At 41.3% G+C, this 20,270-nt stretch overlaps 1 protein-coding gene across 2 annotated transcripts; it reads left to right on the forward strand.

The window, feature by feature from the left end:
* Nucleotides 1–135: 135 nt before the first annotated feature.
* sin3b (SIN3 transcription regulator family member B) lies at nt 136–19,788 on the forward strand. Of its 2 annotated transcripts, none has more exons than XM_039812015.1 (19): nt 136–638; nt 1,837–1,943; nt 2,351–2,504; nt 4,213–4,578; nt 4,998–5,153; nt 5,741–5,869; nt 6,052–6,141; nt 6,274–6,392; nt 7,174–7,387; nt 7,755–7,871; nt 8,368–8,606; nt 9,020–9,203; nt 10,197–11,061; nt 12,679–12,848; nt 15,484–15,657; nt 17,070–17,162; nt 17,292–17,386; nt 18,115–18,313; nt 18,487–19,788. In XM_039812015.1, exons 1-19 carry the CDS (start codon nt 528–530, stop codon nt 18,721–18,723), a joined length of 3,819 nt encoding a protein of 1,272 aa, XP_039667949.1. In that variant the 5' UTR covers nt 136–527; the 3' UTR covers nt 18,724–19,788. The 2 variants fall into 2 exon arrangements, with proteins under 2 accessions (XP_039667949.1, XP_039667950.1); XM_039812016.1 differs by having other exon boundaries at nt 6,055–6,141.
* Nucleotides 19,789–20,270: the final 482 nt, after the last annotated feature.

Raw genomic sequence — 20,270 nt, forward strand, 5'->3', positions numbered from 1 at the left:
TCGTTTCACACGGAGCAACATTGTTCCTTTGTAGCAGTGAAGGGGGAGTGGAGCAATCTGATTCCTGAGGACTCAGCTCCTCCCATGGTTGCGGCTGCGCAGTTCAATTTTTCACTCTTCTTTTTTTCAATTTTTCACTCCTACTCTGGCTTCCGGACGCCAAGACAGACCTCTGCCGCCGAATTTAAAGAGACAGGCGATAGTTATTTTAAATACGATAAACGGCAACCATTGTCCCTTAGCTTATTTCCCGACGCTTCTTGTCTCAGCTTGTTTAAATCGATGGTGATGTTTTATCAAAGTCGCAGCGAGTAGCAGCTTGTCTGTCATCACCCTCCACTCTGCTGGATTTTCCGTCCTTTTGCGCTGTAGCGAGACTGTCCAGCTAGGCAAAGTAGGGTTGCTTGCTGGCAGGCTGGCTTCCCGACCGAGAGGAAGGTTTGTCGGCTAGCCAACAACTGGAGGTAACACCGAAGCTTCCCTCTCAAGTTGTGGTAGTGGCTCTCAAGCCTCCTGTCGCCGGGATAATGGCGAAGATTCAGGCGCACAGCACCGCGAAGCAAATAAACCAAATTCAAGACAAGCCTTACGTTATAACACAAAAGCAAGTGCAGCAGCAGCACTTCCAGAAGCTGAAGGTAAGAAGACAACGGACACGACAAGGGAAAAGTCCCTCAGAGTCAGAACCATTTTGTTCGTAGGATCATTGCATTGGATTTGAGGCTTTTCTCTTTCTCCCCTAACGTCGAGAGAAGTGAAAGGGACGGCTGGCTAACGTTAGTTAGCTCGCTGGCCTATTAAAAGTAATTCATTGCTAAACAACCGAAACATTGACATTTAAGGTTAGATGTGGAGGCTGTATTTAATTAATTAATGTCTGAGTGACAGTCGAGTGGCACAGTTAGCAGTAGTTTCTTATTTACGATGTCAATAACAGCCACTGTGAGCAAACGTTAACTCAAACCTCGGTTGTGGGAAGTTCCTCCTTGTTCGTTTTTTTCAGCTCCCTGAACAAAGTGGAGGACGTCAGCCAGGCCAGCCAAGAACGGCTATTTCAGCTGATTAGCAGCTTCATTACACATTTCTTTGTTGTCGTATTAGTTGAATATAACATGCTGTTTTTGCCAACACGATACTGTTGGCTAGGGACCAGCTGTAACTAACTTAAACGCATTGTATAAATGTGTAACGTTATGTGGGTAACGTTAGGTGTTGTAAGTGTTAGTGGAGTTATTATCGTCAGTTGACTGTCTGTTGGCTAACGTTAGCTTAAACAACCCTCTTTAGATGTGGACTGTTTGTGACAACGCTTTGTGCACACACATTTTTTTTTTATCGTAACCTATCCTAGCTTGGATGTTGTGAATAAAGAAAGCTGAGGTCCAGTGAACAAAAGCCGCTTGGTGGTTCTTGCATTTGCCCATTTATTTTTAAGCGGTTACTTGTACAGCTTGTGCAGCAATGTACAGCTAACGTTAACTAGTGCATTTGTTGATATAGCACTTCAGCTGACAATGAAGAAAGCAAACATTACCTATTTATTTAACTTAATATAAAAAAATGTCCACATAGTATTGAGAAATGTCAATATTTCGGTTTGATAGTGGCACCCCTTGAAATTTGACAGTAGTACTTGCCAATACATCTACAATTCTTAATGAGACACAATGTAGACAAGCCATTGTCCAACATGTTCAAGAGCTGGATTGACATTTCTGTAAGATCCTTCTTCATCAACAGCACAAACAGGGTGTTTGTTAAAAAGCTTCTCCACAGGTCCAGAGTGATTTTTCTTTGTGCTGCATTCATGATTTTCTTTTTTTTCTATGTGTTTAGGTTGAAGATGCCTTGTCATATCTGGACCAAGTCAAAATTCGTTTTGCAAATGATCCTGGCATATACAATAAGTTTCTGGACATCATGAAAGAGTTCAAGTCACAGAGGTATTTATGCAAGAAGTTACTTACTAAATGAGTTTTAGTAATGCATTTTTAATGACTGTATTTTCCTAATACGGTCTCTTGATACTGAATGGTGGAGCTTGTGTGTAGATTTTGATTACGTTGCAAAGTTTTAGTACCAAGGAATCAACCACACATTTCAAGGCATTATCAATAAGTAAGAAATTGCAGATATCATCCAACTCTAATTATCCAGCAGTTAATATTCTCTTGTAAGTTAATTGTGGGATGACATAAATTATTTGTTTCTTTTTAGACTAAGCTGCAACACTCTTTTTAAATTAGGAGTCGGTTGTCTTCATGCAGCACATGAGAGAGAAGGCTAATTTTTATTTGCCTCTGTCATCCACACTACTAATATGTCTGTGTCTGCCTGTTCTCTTAAATAGCATCGACACACCAGGGGTGATAAACCGCGTGTCGCAGCTCTTCCATGGACACCCAGACCTAGTCTTGGGCTTTAATGCCTTCCTACCACCGGGTTATCGGATAGAGGTCCCGAAGAATGGGGTGGCTTTCCTCCAATCTCCGTTCTCCACACAGGTGAGACTCTCTTCGACTGAAGTTGATAAATTCGCAAAACTAGTGCTTTATTTACCTTCAAAGCTAGGGAACTTTCAGCAGGTGCATCATTAGAAACTCATGGTGTGCTGAACTGTACAGTATATTTGAACTTTTATATTCTTAAGAGGAACCAGGTGTGCTTCCTCCGCATTGAATTTCAATTGGGTGCTCTATTTGAAATTGCAGGCAAGATCCCAAGTTTTTGAAAGATCCAAAATATGACATGCTGAATTGTTCATACACTCAGTTGCCACTTTATTTATCATAACGTTGAATCAACACCTATTCAAAACAGTTTCAACAAAAACTGTTGTAACATAACTTCTTTAAGGTAGGATGTATTAAGAAGAAGACATACTTTATTAATCCCCCTGGTTCACTCTGTTATTATACGCTACCTACAAATCCCTTCTTAAAACACATATTTATTCTCAGGCTTTTAACACACTATGATAGTTGCCTTTTTAAATTATTGTCATTTTGTCTTTAAACTGGTGTTTGTGGTTTTTTTTTAAATCTTTGATTGTACAGCACTTTGGTCAACTGTTTTCAAATGTGCTTTATAAATACATTTGGATTGGATTATACACAGGCTCAAAATACAGACCCATGCAAACAGGACCTATGTCAGACAGATGTGGCTGCCCAGTGCCTTGCTTAAGCGCACCTCGGCAGTGCCCAGGAGGGGAACTGGCACCTCACCAGTGTATACTCCGTACTTTGTTCGTACGGGGACTTGAATCGCCGATCCTCCGGTTTCCAAGCCTAGTCCCCACAGACTGAGCTACTGCCATACAGGGTTGTTGTATTAGACTGCATTAGTTTTAGCGAGGTGTACCTAAGAAAACTGGCAACTGAGTGTATGTAATGTGTATAAAAAATGGGTGTGATGGTATCTATCCTAGACAGTTTGATAGATATTTGGTTACATTGTCTACAATTAGACTTAAAAAAGATACAGAATAAGTTTCTAATGTTTTAGATGCATTGTGACTGATCGGATGTGTGATTCAGTTTCAATTCAGTTCACATTTGGTAATTAATGATGTGTTTTCAGTTTTGGTCGACAGAAAAAAAAATAAAGGATGCAGAGACTACTTTCAGGTTTGTCGGTTTCACATGCAGAAAGAGACAAAATAAGGAATTTAAATATAACTTTGCTGCCTAAAAAACATTCCTCTCTGAAAAAAATCCCAAGAACCAAATGCCAATGATGTTGGTATGTTTGTCTGTGAGAGATTTTCTTTGTTTGGATGGCTTGACTAAAGAATTTATTTGGGCAACCTGAGGACCAGCGCAGGCATGTGTCATACACACAAGCAGAGTGTTACTTGAGATTTGCATCAAAACCGTTGTTGGCGTCACGGCCATGTTGATTTTAGAATTAGTCACTGAATATGGTTCGATTTGAATCTTTTTGTTTGACATAATAGTGCAAATATTTCACTCGATGTAAGTGTGATATTACTGAAGTAAAGTAGACAATATATGAATAATGTTGTCATAGTGTGAACATTTTTTGCATAATTTGAGGGAAATGCTGTGTTCGAAATCCCTCCATGTTTACTTTAGATAATCAGACTTTACTGGCAGATATTATTCCCCATATCTAATTTGAAGTAAACAACTTCAGTTACTTAAATGAATGCACCTCTTAGCATGCAGCTTAACTTCCTTATCTGTCCAGGTATCCCCAGGACAGCAGGGGAAGAGTGTCACCACCTCTGCAGTGACCGTAACCTCAGGTAGTGCCTCTGCTGTCAACATTGAAGCTGGACCTGCCCAGACCAGCGAAGTCAAGGCGGCCCCATCAGAGTCCCTATCCTCCTCAACCCCAGCAGGACCTCCGGAGCCCCCCAGCCGTCTTTCTCTTCCCCTGACTAGCAGAGAGAGCCAGAATCAGGCGACCACCTCGTCTGTATCCCCACCTGCCTCAGAGACGAGCCCCGTAGAGTTTGACAGTGCCATCAGCTATGTAAATAAGATTAAAAACCGCTTCTTGGATCACCCAGAGATCTACAGAGCATTCCTAGAGATTCTTCACACATATCAGGTATTGTGGAGATCAGTTGTGGTGATTTAAGTTGCTTTTTAGTTGGATATTATGATATAGGCAATGTAGGTTTTAGTTACTGAATTGTTACATTCCTCCTTTTCCACCTTTAAAACTTTGACTGTTCTTGTAGGATTTTAGCAAAGTAAAGGTCTCTCAGCACTGTTATACTAGTAATTCCTTTCTAAATGGCTCTCTGGTATTTTTAATAAGAATTGAACAAGTAAATAAATGTTAACTTGAAGTGTTTTTGTCCAGTATCAAATTCCTAGAGCAGCCTGTTCCTTGAAAGACAGTTTTTATCTCCTGCACCAAGACTATGACTACCATGTGTAGCCAGGCCAAATAATTTTAACTTTTTTAATCAGAGGTTGGATTCCTCACCTCTGATCACCATTTTTTCTCATACCACCCCTCAGAAGGAGCAGTTGGAGGTGAAGGAAAGTCGAGGCGGCCGAGGCAGTAGTGGGATGACCGAAGATGAGGTGTTTTCTAAAGTTGCAAGTCTTTTCAAAGGGCAAGAAGACCTGCTGGCTGAGTTTGGGCAATTCTTACCTGATGCCAAGAGATCATTGGTCAGTAAAGCAGCACACAGAGACAAATAATGTAATGTAAAAATTAAAAAGGTTGTGACTCAATCAATGCCCTGTCTCGGCACCAAAAACAATATTTTTTGTCGTATTTTCTTCTTAGTTTTTTAACACACCACAACTAATTTGCTAATGACCATTTTTTATTTCCATGCTACTGCTCAAAAGTTTCATTCTCGTATATTCTTAGTAGTCCATGTATTGCAAAATAAGTGCTTTTTACTCAACACTCTTTGAATACAGTAATTAAAAGTGCAAGTCCAAAGTAAAGCTAACACAATTTAGTAGATTAGTCGATCAACAGAATATTCAATTGCCACTATTTTGATAACTGATTTATCAAGTTTAAGTCATTTTCCATAAAAAATGCCAAAACAATTCACTGGATTTTGCTCCTCAAATGTGAATATTGGCTGTGTTTTTTTAAAGTCTTCTATGAAAGTAAATTCAAGGACTGTTGGTTGCACAAAACAAGCTATTTTATTATGTCAACTCTGTCTGCTCTAGGAAATATTCTGATGGGCCTTTTTCACACTTTGTGACACATTTCCTGTGTGCTTTGTCTTCTGTAGTTCACAGGGAGCTCATTGACAGGAGGGAAAGAGCAGCTTAAAAGGCCGGAGGAGGACGACACGATAACCAAACAGAACAAAAAGAGGCCCAGACCCATACTACTGCAGCACATGTCCCCACTGCTCAAGGTAAACTCTCAATTTAGAATAACCGCCTTAGGCAATGCACCAATGTATGTACTATTGTCCTTGAAAAGGTTCAACTCTTCTTAGCGTTCCTGAAGCAACAATTCAAATGCTTTAACTATAATAACTTTGATAACTAATATAAATATAAAGATCATTAAGCATTACTTTCCTTTTTTATTTAGAAGAAAATGAAGTATTCCTGTACCAAAGATCAGTCCTTTGCTTCAGTTGGCAAACATGGAGTCTTAAGAGAATTCTCCTTCTTTGATAAGGTGAGGCTTCATTTTCCATGGCAGTGGTGTTAAATTTCCTTCATTATCCTTGGTTCATACTGTTCTTATGACCCATTGCCACATTGTTTTATTAATTGGTCTGACTTTCCTGTCAACCCCCTCATGATTCAGGTTCGTCGCCTGTTTAAAAGCCAGGAGGTGTATGAGAACTTCCTGCGCTGCATCGCCTTGTTTAACCAGGAAGTAGTTTCGGGAGCGGAGCTGCTACAGCTAGTCACTCCTTTCCTGGGGTGAGTGGATGGAAAGATGATTGAGCTGATTACATGTTTAAATTGGTTGAATGAAATCAGGAAAATGGATGTACAAATGCCTGTCTGAGCAGACAGAAAGTGTAGATGCTAATGTCTGGTGTTGTAGAAGAGGCACACTGGTAATACTGAAGGGGGGGCGCAACAATTATTAAGAATTTCTTCTTTTTTTTTAAAAGATATTTTTCAGCATTGTCTGCTTTATTGGATAGTTTTAGCTTGGAGAGAGACAGGAAAGGCAGGCAAGAGAAAGGGGATGACATGCAGCAAAGGGCCTGGGCTGGAATTAAATCCGGCCGCTCCAGTAAGGATTTAGCCTTGATACATGGTGCACACTCTACCAGGTGAGCTACTGGGGCACCCAGATTTTTTTGATGGCCATTTCCGCCTTTTAATGATAGGACAGCTCAGACATGAAAGGGGAGAGAGAGGGGGAAGACATGCAGGAAAATCGTCACAGGTCGGACTAAAACCCTGGACCTTCTGCATCGAGGAATAAACCTCTATATATGTGTGCCTGCTCTACCAACTGAGCTAACCGGCCACATATTAGAAATTCTTCAAGGTATATGCAAATAGAACTGATATGATCATTACCTATGGAACTTATATGATCATTCCAATTATGAACCAAACTGTACCAAAAGAAATAAAACTAACACGACATAATGCAAATTTGTAGGATTATTCTGAACATGGTTTTTGATCAGCTGTTCTTCTCCTGATTTATCTCTCATTCACGATTTCCTCCATCTCCTTCCAGGAAGTTTCCCGAACTGTACACACAGTTCAAGTCATTTCTGGGGGACAAAGAGCTCTCTCATGCTGTGTCAGGGCTGTCGGATCGTTACATGGAGGGGGGAGGGGGCAGGGAGGTGGATTATGCCTCCTGCAAGCGCCTGGGATCCAGCTACAGAGCACTGCCCAAGACCTACCAGCAGCCTAAATGCAGCGGGCGCACTGCCCTATGCAAGGAGGTACACCCTCTTACATTTTCCTAGACAGTTGTCACTAGATCAATGCATTGCTTGAAGGTGACCTGGAATTTTCTTGTAAATAAAAGTTTCTGTTTACATTCAATGTTACTCAACAAGATGCATTGTGTGTATCCTTGAGGTCTGTTGAATGAGTTTTCTTCTGCATAAAACATTTGCAAAGCCGATTTTACTTAAAAAGTTTGAAACATGCATACCGTCTCCTTCTTCCCTGCCTTTTGCTGGAATGTTGCAGTGTTTTTTAGAGTAAATGTAGTAAATGAAAGAAATGATAGAATATTATGTCATTGTGAAATATTTTCCTATAGAAAGGGTTTTCCCATTGTTGATTTTAAGTGTGTGTTTGTAGGTGTTGAACGACACCTGGGTGTCATTTCCCTCTTGGTCAGAGGACTCCACCTTCGCCAGCTCGAAGAAGACTCCTTATGAGGAGCAGCTGCATCGCTGCGAGGACGAAAGATTTGAGGTGCGTCTACCCTAACAAGGATCTAATTACACTTGTTGCAGAGCAGGGAGGTTTGTATAAACATCACAACTTACTGTGTATGTTTATATCTTTGTGTCCCTGTTCTCGTAAAAGACAATATATTAAGCTTTTAACACATAGAGCACTTGGCACTATACTGTAGTTCAGTGGTTCCCAACCTGTTTGAACTGAGGTACCCCCACAGCCCTGTCAGATGAACTCACGTACCCCTTTATCGATTTCCAATGTATGTTTCAAATGTAGCCCAAATGTATTCAGGTGTGACTGTTGACTTAATGTTAATATGTGGGTATATTCGTTTAATCATATATTATACTATTATTTCAAATTAGTTAAGCTACTCTACAATCTGTCCACGTACCACCTGGCAAATGCAGAAGTACCCCCTGGGGTACAAGTACCCCAGGTTGGGAATCATTGCTCTAGTTGATTGCTGCCTTCTAAAAGCTCTGCGTCTGTAACTTTCCACTTATAGTTGGATGTGGTTCTGGAGACAAATCTGGCCACCATCAGGGTGCTGGAGAGTGTCCAGAAGAAGCTCTCTCGTCTTTCCCCAGAGGACCAGGACCGATTCAGATTAGACGACTGCCTGGGCGGCACCTCTGAGGTCATCCAGCGTCGTGCAGTGTATCGTATCTATGGTGACAAAGCCCCTGAGATCATCGAGGGACTGAAGAGGAGTCCTGCTACCGCTGTGCCTGTGGTGCTCAAGAGGTCAGGACTGTCCTTTTTTATTTCAAATTTCTTCACTTTCGGAAGAAATTCGATGGCTGAATTCTTGTTTAGGACCTTGTTGTGCATGCATTGCTATTCTGGTCAATTAGACATATTGATAGAATGCTCTAATTTTCTTGTATATCAACATTATGAATATGGAAAGGAGATTGTTGCTTGCCATTAGACAGCACATTTACGTTAACAGCAGGGAGGTTTAACTAAGTGACGGTATGATAGTAATGTTGATTTGATGACAGAGTAAGATCCTTGTATCAACAGGCAGTAATCTTTGTGCATCCTGGCCACCAAAGGTGAACTATATCAGCAACAGCTGTTTAAAGAATGCACATATTTGTATACTTGGTTGTATTTTATGAAGTATCTTTATTAAAGATGTGTCTTTCCTACAGGTTGAAAGCCAAGGAGGACGAGTGGAGAGAGGCCCAGCAGGGTTTCAATAAGATTTGGAGAGAGCAGTACGAGAAGGCCTACCTGAAGTCCCTCGACCACCAAGGAGTCAACTTCAAACAGAATGACATGAAGGCCCTACGGTCAAAGAGCCTTCTCAATGAGATTGAGAGTGTCTATGATGAGGTAAAAATGTTCTTCCTGTTTGCCATCTCAACAGCTCTCATAATTTGAAAAGATAATTGGGTGAAAATGTATCAAATTATGTTTATTTATAGTTTTGGGGCTAGGTTGTAGAGCCATACCAGAGGCTAGACACAATACAAGTGTTCATTATATTTTAAACTGTTAATGAGCAAGTTAACTTGGAATATAACCCCTTCACATTTTCAAAAAATGCATTCAAACCCAGAGCCCACTATACAATTGAAATCACCTTATTCTGGTGGTGATTTCTTTGTAATTATTGGGTTGGTTGATACCTAGACTATCTGTCCAATCTGAGTCTTGGACAGAGGAGTCTGTTGCACGACTAAAACAACTTTTAAACGTACACGTTCCACCAAAACAAGTTCCTCCGAGCCTATTTTGCAGCGGCACCGCTGCTTTTCTCCGGTGCATAGCACCGCCCAAGACGATTGTGATTGGTTTAAAGAAATGCCAATAAATCAGAGCACGTTTTCCTCCCATCCCCGAATGCTATGTGGAGTAGCCAGACTCTCCGTCAGCGTGCTTTGGAGGAAGGTCTGGCAAAGATACCCAGCATTCATTTAAACAAATGAGTTTTTTCACTTACTTTTTTTGGTCTCCTTGTATAGCTTTACAGTTCACGCTTGACCTTGGAAACAGGGGTTGACACAACAATCTCAACTCAAGACTCGATCATAAGAATCCGACGTTCATCATGGGTATACATGTATAATCTGCTGATGAGGATCGTGTGATACGACCTAAGCTCTTGAACAAGCAAGCAAATAAATGGACCTTGAGTTGATGTTATTTTTTTCATTTCCTTGTATGTTTTCTTTTCATTCTTCATAGCTGTGAGGGAAATGATCATAAAGTTTATGTAGGAAGATTAATCTCTGAATTCAATGAAACTCATTAAAACCAACAATTTGTCACAGTGTGTCTTTCTGAAGTTGCCTGCATTCATCTGTGTTTTTCTGTGTGTCTCAGCGTCAGGAGCAGAGCACAGAAGAGGGCGGAGTTGGCCAGCAGAGCCGCAACGGCTCAGGTGCAGCCTCATCCAGCGAGCCTCACATGGTGTTTACGTACGAGGACAAACAGATCCTGGAGGACGCTGCCTCGCTCATCATCTACCATGTCAAACGTCAGCCCACCATCCACAAAGAGGACAAGGACCACATCAAGCGCATCATCCAGCACTTTGTCCCCGACCTGTACTTCTCCCGCCGTGGTGAGCTCAGTGATACTGAAGACTGGACAGATGAGGAGGTTGAGCCTGAGGAGGGGGGAGAGAGAGGACTAGGAGTTGGAGCAGCAGCACCACCACCAGCACCAGCAGGAGCCGGAGGAAATGGTAATTCTAATAATGCATCAGGAGCAGCAGCAGCCACAGGTAGTCAGTCTCAACCCCAACCTGCACAGTCCCAACCCCAGCAGCTCAACGGGGAGTCCAGGCGGAGGCGCTGCAGCCCATCCCAACCTGCAGACCCAGAGGCCTCCACCACCTCCAGTAGCACGAGCCAGCCTGCAGGGACTGCCTCATCCACCCCTGGATCGACGCCCATGGAGACGGGCTCAGGTGCACCCGGGGAGAAGGTGGACCTGCGCGACCCTGAAGCAGAGCACCAGAAGGAGCTGGATGGTGTCTACAACCTTTTCTTCGTCAACAACAACTGGTATTTCTTCTTGCGGCTGCACCAGACCCTGTGTACGCGGCTGCTGCGGGTTTACCGACAGGCAGAACGGCAGCTGCTGGAGCACCGAGCTGAGCAGAGCAGGGAGAGGCTGCTGATGGCCGAGGGAAGGAGAGAAAAAGCATGTGACCTCGCCATGGAGCTCCGCCTCAAACAGCCCAGTAAGTTCAGCTACTGGTTGCTTATGCAAATCCTAGAATGGTACGATTTGAAAGTATTTAATTTGAGTTGATTCAACCAGCTGTCACATCTGACTCAACATGGACAATAATCTCAATGTAGGAGACAGTTTTGTTTTAGTTCCTTGAACTGTGATCAAGAGCTGTAATATACATATTGCGTATATCATCAGGGAGAGGAGTTAACTAGATTTAATTAATGAGCACTGAATCAGAAAGTGAATCTAAATCTGTTTCTGATGTCCGTTCAATTAAATTATTTATTTATTTATTTTATTTTTATTTATTTATTTATTCGGGACAATGCACATTAATGAACAATCTAACATTTCTGTAAAGACTGTAAATGAGCCAGGTTATAGCATAAATGCTAATTTTCACCTGTAGTCCCGATATTCCAGGATTCACAGTGTTGAGTTATAGTCACACTGCACAATGAAGGGAAAAGCTTGTTTTAAAAATTATTCCAGATGTGATGATATTCTTTTCTATGGCTTGCCAGCATTTTAAGTGGCATTGTGTTTGAAGAGTGAATAATAGATGTACTGTTCAGTGGGTTTGACTGACCCTGGTTATCAACACAGTGTAGTATAAAGTGATATTTTGTCTCAGTTGAGCTGGTCAGCTCAACTATCTGTTTTTGGTGTAGGGAAAAACAAATATTTTTATGTTCTATAAAGCCTGATCCATCTTGGGACATTTGTTTATTGTAACCCAATGATTTCTAACAAAGGGTACTTGTACCCCTGTGCCAGAATCTTTGGGGGAAGGGGGGCATATCATAGTGGGGGGTCTGGGTGTCCTCTCCGATGGAAGTTTTGGGCATCAACAACTTAATTTCCTGTATTCGGATACACTTTTATGCACCATTTATGGTGGAAATACCTTCATTTAGCCTATGTGAAGAAGAAAAACACAGATTACAATTCAAAATATATCAAAATTATAATGGAAAGTATGTTGTTGTAAACCAGCTATCATAAACAGTAAATTTGGCTATTTTATAATGCAAACACTTTTCCTAATGTAAGCCTTTTAAACCAAGTGAACCACAGAGTAGTGCTGCAACTAAGGATTATCTTAATCAATTAATTGTGTGGTCTATAAAACATCATTGGGAAATGTCATCAGAATATTGTTGAGCACAATGCGATATCATTAAAAGTCTTGTTTAGTCTGACCGACAAAACCCCAACAATGAAATGTGCTATACTGTAAGACAAAGACAAATCTGTGAATTCTAACATTTGAGAACTTGGAATCCAACGTTTGGTATTATCTTTTAAAAATGACTTGAATGATTAATAAATTCTCAAAATAGTTTGATTTTTCTGCGATTGATTGACTGACTGCAGAGCACAAATACATATCCGGCAACAGTTTGAATTAATGATCCTGACCTCTATTTTAAAGTGCTGCTTTTGGTTTAAAACTTCATTTTACATTTTATTTCATTCATGTTAGAGGAGAAGACAGGGTGTCCAACTCCTGTTCAAGCCTTCCTGTCACAACAGATCCACATTCACCTCTACACAGAAGACTTGATTACATTGTAAAGACATGCTGTTGTAACACATGTGACATCCCTTTCTTCCACAGGTGAGGTGGAGTTAGAGGAGTACTACCCTGCCTTCCTGGATATGGTGCGCAGCCTGCTGGATGGCAACCTGGACTCCACACAGTATGAAGACACCCTGAGAGAGATGTTCACCATCCACGCCTACATCGGCTTCACCATCGACAAGGTCATCCACAACATCATTCGGCAGGTAAGCGGAGTTTACTTTTTTGTGACTAACATTTATTTTATTTTTAACACAAAACCTATAACTCACGACATGGACACATCACCTCCCCATCTGAAGCGCCCCCCGTTGAGCATACGAAAGTGTCTGCCTAAGGGTGACTAACATGAACATCAAAATGGATCCTTTTTCTACTGTTTTTGTCCTCACACAGTCCAAGTTACTTTCAAACTACGCCTTTTATGGCCTATGCTTCTAATAGATTCACACATTCCAGTCTATTTCTTTCTGTGCGATAATGTCACCTGAAACACCAATCCTTATATGGAAGATCCCTAGAATAGATGAAATACCTTTGAACACATGCATGCTAAAATATACCAAACCTATCAGCCATCACCCCCTTCCCATACAGAATTTTAGACAAGATTCAATTCAATTTTATTTATAGTATCAAATCATAACAAGAGTTATCTCGAGACACTTTACAGATAGAGTAGGTCTAGACCACACTCTATAATTTACAAAGCCCCAACAATTACAGTGATTCCCCCAAGAGCAAGCATTAGCAGTGGCTATTGCGACAGTGGCGAGGAGAAACTCCCTTTTAGGAAGAAACCTCGGCAGACCCAGACTCTTTGTAGGCGGTGTCTGACGGGGCCGGTTGGGGTTATGATGGTAGTAGTTCATGTCATAGCCGGGCACAGCAGGGCGTTACGGGATGTAGCGTGGCACAGCAGAGCATGGGTGGACGCAATGGGCGCGGCAGGACGCAGCCGGACATTGCAGGGAATCGCAGAGCGTGAACAAGATGAATTGTATGGCATCCTAGGAGCCCTTTAAAGAGCTCAGGTACTTTCCCCCATTTTTTTAGTGTAAACACTTAATCTTGCAAACCATTTGTATGACATTTTTTCAAGTGCTGCTATTTCGCCATCTCACAAGCCCATTCTTGGATTGAATTGACACCCCCTCCTCTATACTCTCAGAAGAATCTGTCTGGCTATCATTAAACTGGTTTGGACCCAACTTCTTGTGTTCTTAGCTATCCCGCTTAAAATTGACCCATCTCCCAAAAGAAATAATCTTGGGCTGAATGGATCCTGGGTCCCTGCAATTTTAGTAATCAAGTATTCTACCGATTATTTCATCGATTAATCGAGTAATCGGATAAGAAATACTTTTGCTTTACAGTAAATGGCAATAGCAAATATACAAAAGAGGTTTCCTTTTTTCGAAAAAGCAACCTTTTTTTATTGCCTAAATTGCATACAATAACAGGATAGATGCTAAAACTTTCAAGCACAGGCCGCATGGGCCACCAAGCCCCCTATTCTGTTGGCAAAAGTACATTTTTGGTGGCTCAAATGTAAATCTTTTTTGCCCCCTTCCCTTTCTTGCCTCTGGCTCTTTGTACTGGATATGCAAAAGAGCTGTTCAGTAAGCCCTTGTAAATGTGACTGTACAAAGCTTACAGCAGGGCTATTCAACTACACTGTTCAGGGGGACACATTTTAAGAAGGCTAATACTGATTGAGGAGAAAGAATAAAGAATGCGGACATCACCGGCATGGTCCGGTGAAGTCATTCACGTGCATATTAAGTAGCCATGAGGTTACTCCAGGGGGGGAAGGGGCTTGTTTGTCTCTGGCAGCAGCTAAGTTTACAGAAATTTGTCAAAATTTCAAGATTAGTAGCAAACTAATAAACCGATTACAAACCGGAAGCTTTCGTTTTAGCTTGTCTTTAAAACATTGCTATTTGCAGAGTAGCATGCTGTAGGCTAGTTGTGTAAAACATCGCGGTGGACGAGAGCAGCAGCAGCAGCCGTTAGTTAGCCTGCCTTGTGTCGGCTTCGTTCCGTGGAATGGATGAGTAGACTGGCTGTTTTCTACAGAGATGATGTAGCTGTCGTTTTCTCTTACCTGTCTCTTCTCTTAACCCCTCACTATTTTCGCTGTCTTCCTTCATTTTGTAATCTGCGGCGTCAGTATTGTGTCCAGCGTCAGCCCATTGTGCGCTAGTAATAAGCAGCCGTGCGGAAACGCAGTGAACCGTACAACGTTAGTCACATTGATTAAACAAAGCTTCGAGGCAAAGAATTTTGCATCGAGGATTTTAGTAATCAAATTATTCGAGTTACTCAAAGAATCGTTTCAACCTCGGATGTATCCCTGTCCAAATGGACCTTATCACAGGACCATAGGACATAAAGTAATTGGCCATCCTCTTTCTTACATTTCCAACAATTTGGTGTGTCTCTTCCAAGTCTAAACAATTTTGAGGGAGTCCAGCAGAAGTGATGCATAAACTTAAACTGAATGAGGCGGACCCTGACATCATGTGACATAGTTTTTATATTCCTACCAATTCTGTCCCACTCCACATCATGCAGTGTAATACTCAGATCCCTTTCCCATGTCTTCTTGAGGGCTGACCAGGCTCCATCCCCCAGGTTCTGAATAAGCCTAGAATAATACCCGACGCATCATGACCTTTCCCAACGTTCTTCTACACCTTATCTAAACGTTCTGATGCCTTCGGAGCTGAGTAAGCAGAGTTTACTGTCACGCTGACCGCTCGTCTTAATCAACAAAGACCTTTTCAACATTTAACGTATTCTAATCCCCACTTTTTTTTTCTTTTTTTTTTACTTCAGCTGCAGCACCTAGTGAGCGACGAGGTGTGTCTGCAGGTGGTTGATCTATACCTGGCTGAGAGGAAGCGGGGGGCAGCGGGGGGTAACCTGTCCTCGCAGTGCGTTAGAGCAGCCTGGGAGACCAGCTACCAGTGGAAAGCTGAGAGAGTCATGGCTGAGGAGAACTGCTTCAAGGTGAGAACACAGTCCTGGTTAATGAAGTACTAGTCTATAGCCTTGACCTTCCACTTCCAGTATTGCTCCGGTGCCGCAGGAAAATCCGCCAGATGCATGTATTTTCGGTAAACTCTGGTGGATTTATGAGCACTATGGTTAACTGATCCTCCGATCCCTGCAGGGTAAATTGAGACAGCTAGCTAGACTATCTGTCCAATCTGGGTCTTCTCTCGCACGACTATTTTGCAGCGGCTCCAATCTGGCGCTTAGCACCGCCCAAGACGATTGTGATTGGTTTAAAGAAATGCCAATAAACCAGAGGACGTTTTTTCTCCCATCCTGTGTGGACTAGCCAGACCCTCCTCAGCTCTGCAGCGTGTGGATGGTCCGGCAAAGCAAGACTAATGAAGTACTGAATTACATATTTGGCCCTAACATGTTGCTGTTGTTGAAGTCAGTGAAACTATTTTCTATTATCAGCCTCCATTTTCACTGCGGTGGAATTTTGCTGCTCATACTTGTTCAATCTTGTACAGTACTTCATTTTTTTGAAGATGGTAAAAAAGAAGAACGGAACACTAAATGTACCCAGAAAAGCAAAGCACATTACTATGTTTATACCTTTTACTATTTTTAAAATGGAGTGTTTTGATCAGATAGTGCTGCTTCCTGATCATTTTCTTTTTTTAGGACTCATTTTCTTAATGCATCTTGTCTATTGCTACAGCCAAAGTTTTACCTTCTATGTTATGACTAATCTGCATAATGATGTGGAAGCGACGCTGCTTATATACAGCCAGTTGTACTACAGCAAGATGAACATGGTCTCCTTGAATTCAGTTACATATAATTGGAGCACCAACGCCTTCTTTAGAGATTTTTACAGCTTTAAAGCTGGATTGCGGAACCTTTGTCTCCCCCCTCTGGTACTGAGAGTAATTACACAAACACTGTTAGTGTGCTTAAGCAGTGGGATTCATAATAACAGCGCCTCGCTATGGTCTCTCCCCCCTTCCTGCCTGTCAAGCTATTGGGTAATACAGTTAGACTGACATACCGTGTAACCAATCAGAGAGCCAGAATAAGCAACTACGCTGTGAAGAACTGTAAGTGGCTGAGTAAGGTTGGTTGATTGCTCATTCAAAGACGGAGAGTGGAGTTAATAAATAATTTGTTCTAAGGCATCTGGTGCACCGCAGGAACCAGACACCACAACTCCGGTATACTGAGAAATACAGAGATTTCCCTGGCGGTGATAGGCTTAATCTGCAGTGTGTGAACTTGTTTGGCAAGGGCTTGAATGTAACGGACGTTCATTTATATGTAAAAGCACTAGCACTTCTGCACTAGCTTTAAACTCCTGGTTTCATTCAGCTGTTGTAAATTGATCCATGGTGGTTTAATGATGTTTGTTTGTTTTGTGTCATCAGGTGATGTTTCTCCAAGACAAGGGTCGTGTGACGATGACCATTGAGCTGCTGGACACTGAGGAGGCCCAGGCTGATGACCCGTTAGATGTACAGGTAAACACACATTTACAAACAGACTGGTACAGACACTTTGAAATAAATGCTATGATGTAGTTACACATTTATGAATCGTAATGGATCTTGCTGTACAGTTATTAATGTCTTTGCTGCCTTCTCTCTCAGTGCCTGTCGAGCTACATGGAGCAATTTGTAGGAACTGAGTCCAGTCTGTGTTCTCAAGCCGAGGGCTACTTCTTCAAACCTGTATTTCTGCCTAGGTATAATGGTTTTAAATTTTTTTTTGTAGTTTTAGGCTTCTCCAGACCAGTTCTTATTTAAATCTGTGCATATCCAAATCATAAAGGTTGTCTTGTGTATATTATACAGACCGGTCAGCTTGTGGTCACTCGGTCCATGCACTTGCAACAGATCTCTGCTTTCCCAGTTGTTAGTACAGTGCACACCAAAACATAGACACCAAAAGAAGTTTGAATTTCTGCAGACTGTCAGCACCAAGTTTATGCGACAATTCCTGCGACTAAAATTATGCATTTTCAGTGAACTTGAAACTCCATACACTAACCTTTTAGGGTAAAATATTGTGCTGATGTGTGTGATTACATTAGATGTTACAGGTCTTCTAATTTACTTGTATGTCAGTGTACATTTTAAGCATTTTATCAATGCTGAAATAACTTATCTACTTTAGATGGAATTTTCACATAAAAGGAAGTGTTATGTTAAACAAAATCTTTGTATATATATTTACTGTTTGCAGACATTGAGTAAGTATTCAACCCTTTTTTAAATAATAAAAAGTTACAATGTTCGAAATTGAAGTTTCTGTTTAAACATTAAATCTGACTTTGATGTCATTTTAGATAAAAATGTATTTAAAAAATGAACAGGGTCTAATTTATGTCATTCAGTTCTCAAAGTATGTCATTTACAAATATTGTAATCCAATCAGCATGTTAAGCTTTAATAAATGAGTCTCTTCTTGTAGGAACCTGCGTCGTTTCCGTCGCTGGCAGGTGCGGCAGGTGGAGGCGATGCGCTGCAGGAGAGAGTGGCACCGCCAGCTAGGCGTGGAGAACGCCGGGAGTCTGGACTGTCGATTTAAACTCAACACTCACAAGATGGTGTTTGTCATGAACTCTGAGGATTACATGTACCGCAGAGGAGCACTCGTCAAGGCCAGGAAGGTAGACTGGAGTCTGCATTTATTTTCAGTCACTACTTTCCTGTTGTAAGAGTATAAGATGGGAGGTGAAGAATCTGGGTCACGATGTGTGTCAGGAAAATTAAACCTTGCTTGTAGATTTTCAGCTTGTTAAATCCTGCTTGGTGTCTGACAGTTTTTCCTCTTCCTCCGCAGTCGCAGCACAGAGTGGCAGCGAGCCAGCACGAACGCTTTGACAAGTGGCACCAGGGCTGGCTGGCCAATCACGTTACGTCCTCGGCTGGACGCTCGGTGCAGAACTGGCTAATGGGTGAGGAGGAAGAGGACATGATCCCCTGCAAGACTACCTGCCTATCGACAGAGGTGAAAGGGCAAGCGGTGAACAGATACCAAGTTCATTACAGCGGTAGCAAAGCCCCAGCCTCCCCGTAGAGGCCCGCATAGAGATGGACGTTCAGTACACACACAGGTAAATGCATGGACGTACAGGACATTCATACACTAAACACAGACATAAACCGCTGCAGTCCCACTTCTCCACCTTCCTCCACTACATGTCCACTCATTCACTTTCACTGATGGATGAAGAAACGCAGTGCAGACTCTGGACTGTTAATACCAGTGGACAGTGAGTCAGTGAATGAGTGCACAGTGAGAGGAGTGAAGACGTGGAGAAAAAGGACCAACACAGACAGTGAAGTAATCAGTGAGAGTAAACTCGGCCCAGGTTGATGGCACGAGTCGGACACGACGGCACAAACGGAGCTCATCATCATCATCCTCATAATTCTAGCTTCTCTGGTGGCACTAAAAGTTGATGGACACGGTTGATCAGGTGAGAAGTTATGAGATCATGAAATTTGTTTCAGAAATGTGAATGTCTGTTTATTTTTCTTCTTTTTTTAAGTCAAGTGTAGTTTTTAGCTTCTAAAGCCAGAGAGCCTTCTGTTGGTTGGTTGGTTTATGCGTGTTTATATGGAGAGATAATGGTAAACGTGTGTATGTATGTGTATCCTGCTCTCTTCATTTTGTCTGTTTGTATGCCCAGTACAGGCTCTACAACTCTAGTCATTGCATTGTTACTGTATGTGCATATATATATATATATAACAGGGATCCTGTATTTTTATATATGCATCTACATGAGTTGATACATCTTAAGATCATGTGGTTCTTTACAGTGTTTGCTGTCAGCCAACTCTTGATGTTTTGCATTATTTTTTTTTTTATTTTTTTTTTTGTGTTGTAGCTAAACAAGTTATCACCAAGGCAACAAGGAGACCTTAAATTAATTGGTTTAATATGGAGGACGCAGTCAAATTATGTATCATATTCATGATACTAAATGTTTACTTTGTATTGTCTTTTTTTTTTTTTTTTTTTTTTGCATACTGACATTGAAAATAAAAGCAAAATATCAGTGTTAAAATAGAATGTATAACATTTATCCTGTATCAGTTATCATAAAATAAACAACCTAGTTGTGACCTTCTTAAATGTTGACTGGCAGGTTGTTTGTTTGAGAGGAATGTAATGTACAATTGCAATACGTTGATAACAAAACAGAAACTAGAGCCTTTAAAATGGCAATGGAGTTGAATCGACACGTCTGACACGGTATCAGGAAAAACTCCATTAGAGCCGGTGCTATCGATAGGTCACGGAAAATAAATCTGCTCTTTTGATAATCTATTGTTTAATTTACTTTTAAAGCAGAAATGTGAGGAGTTTGCTGCTTCTAGCTCTTAAATTTTGAGCATGTGTTGGTTTTCTCTGTTTTTCTATCATTGTACTACTGAATATATTTTTGGTTTTGGACTGTTGATGGACCAAAACATCACAATTGAAAAAAATTTCATCTTTAGCTCTTCAGTTTTCAAACATTGTAGACAAAATGAATAATTGATTGATTTATCAAGAAAATTATTATTACGTTCTTTTTTTTTTTTTAGCCTAAACTAAATATGAGCTCAAGCTCA

Source organism: Perca fluviatilis, chromosome 9, assembly GCF_010015445.1.
Source record: "Perca fluviatilis chromosome 9, GENO_Pfluv_1.0, whole genome shotgun sequence".
Lineage (NCBI taxonomy): Eukaryota > Metazoa > Chordata > Actinopteri > Perciformes > Percidae > Perca > Perca fluviatilis.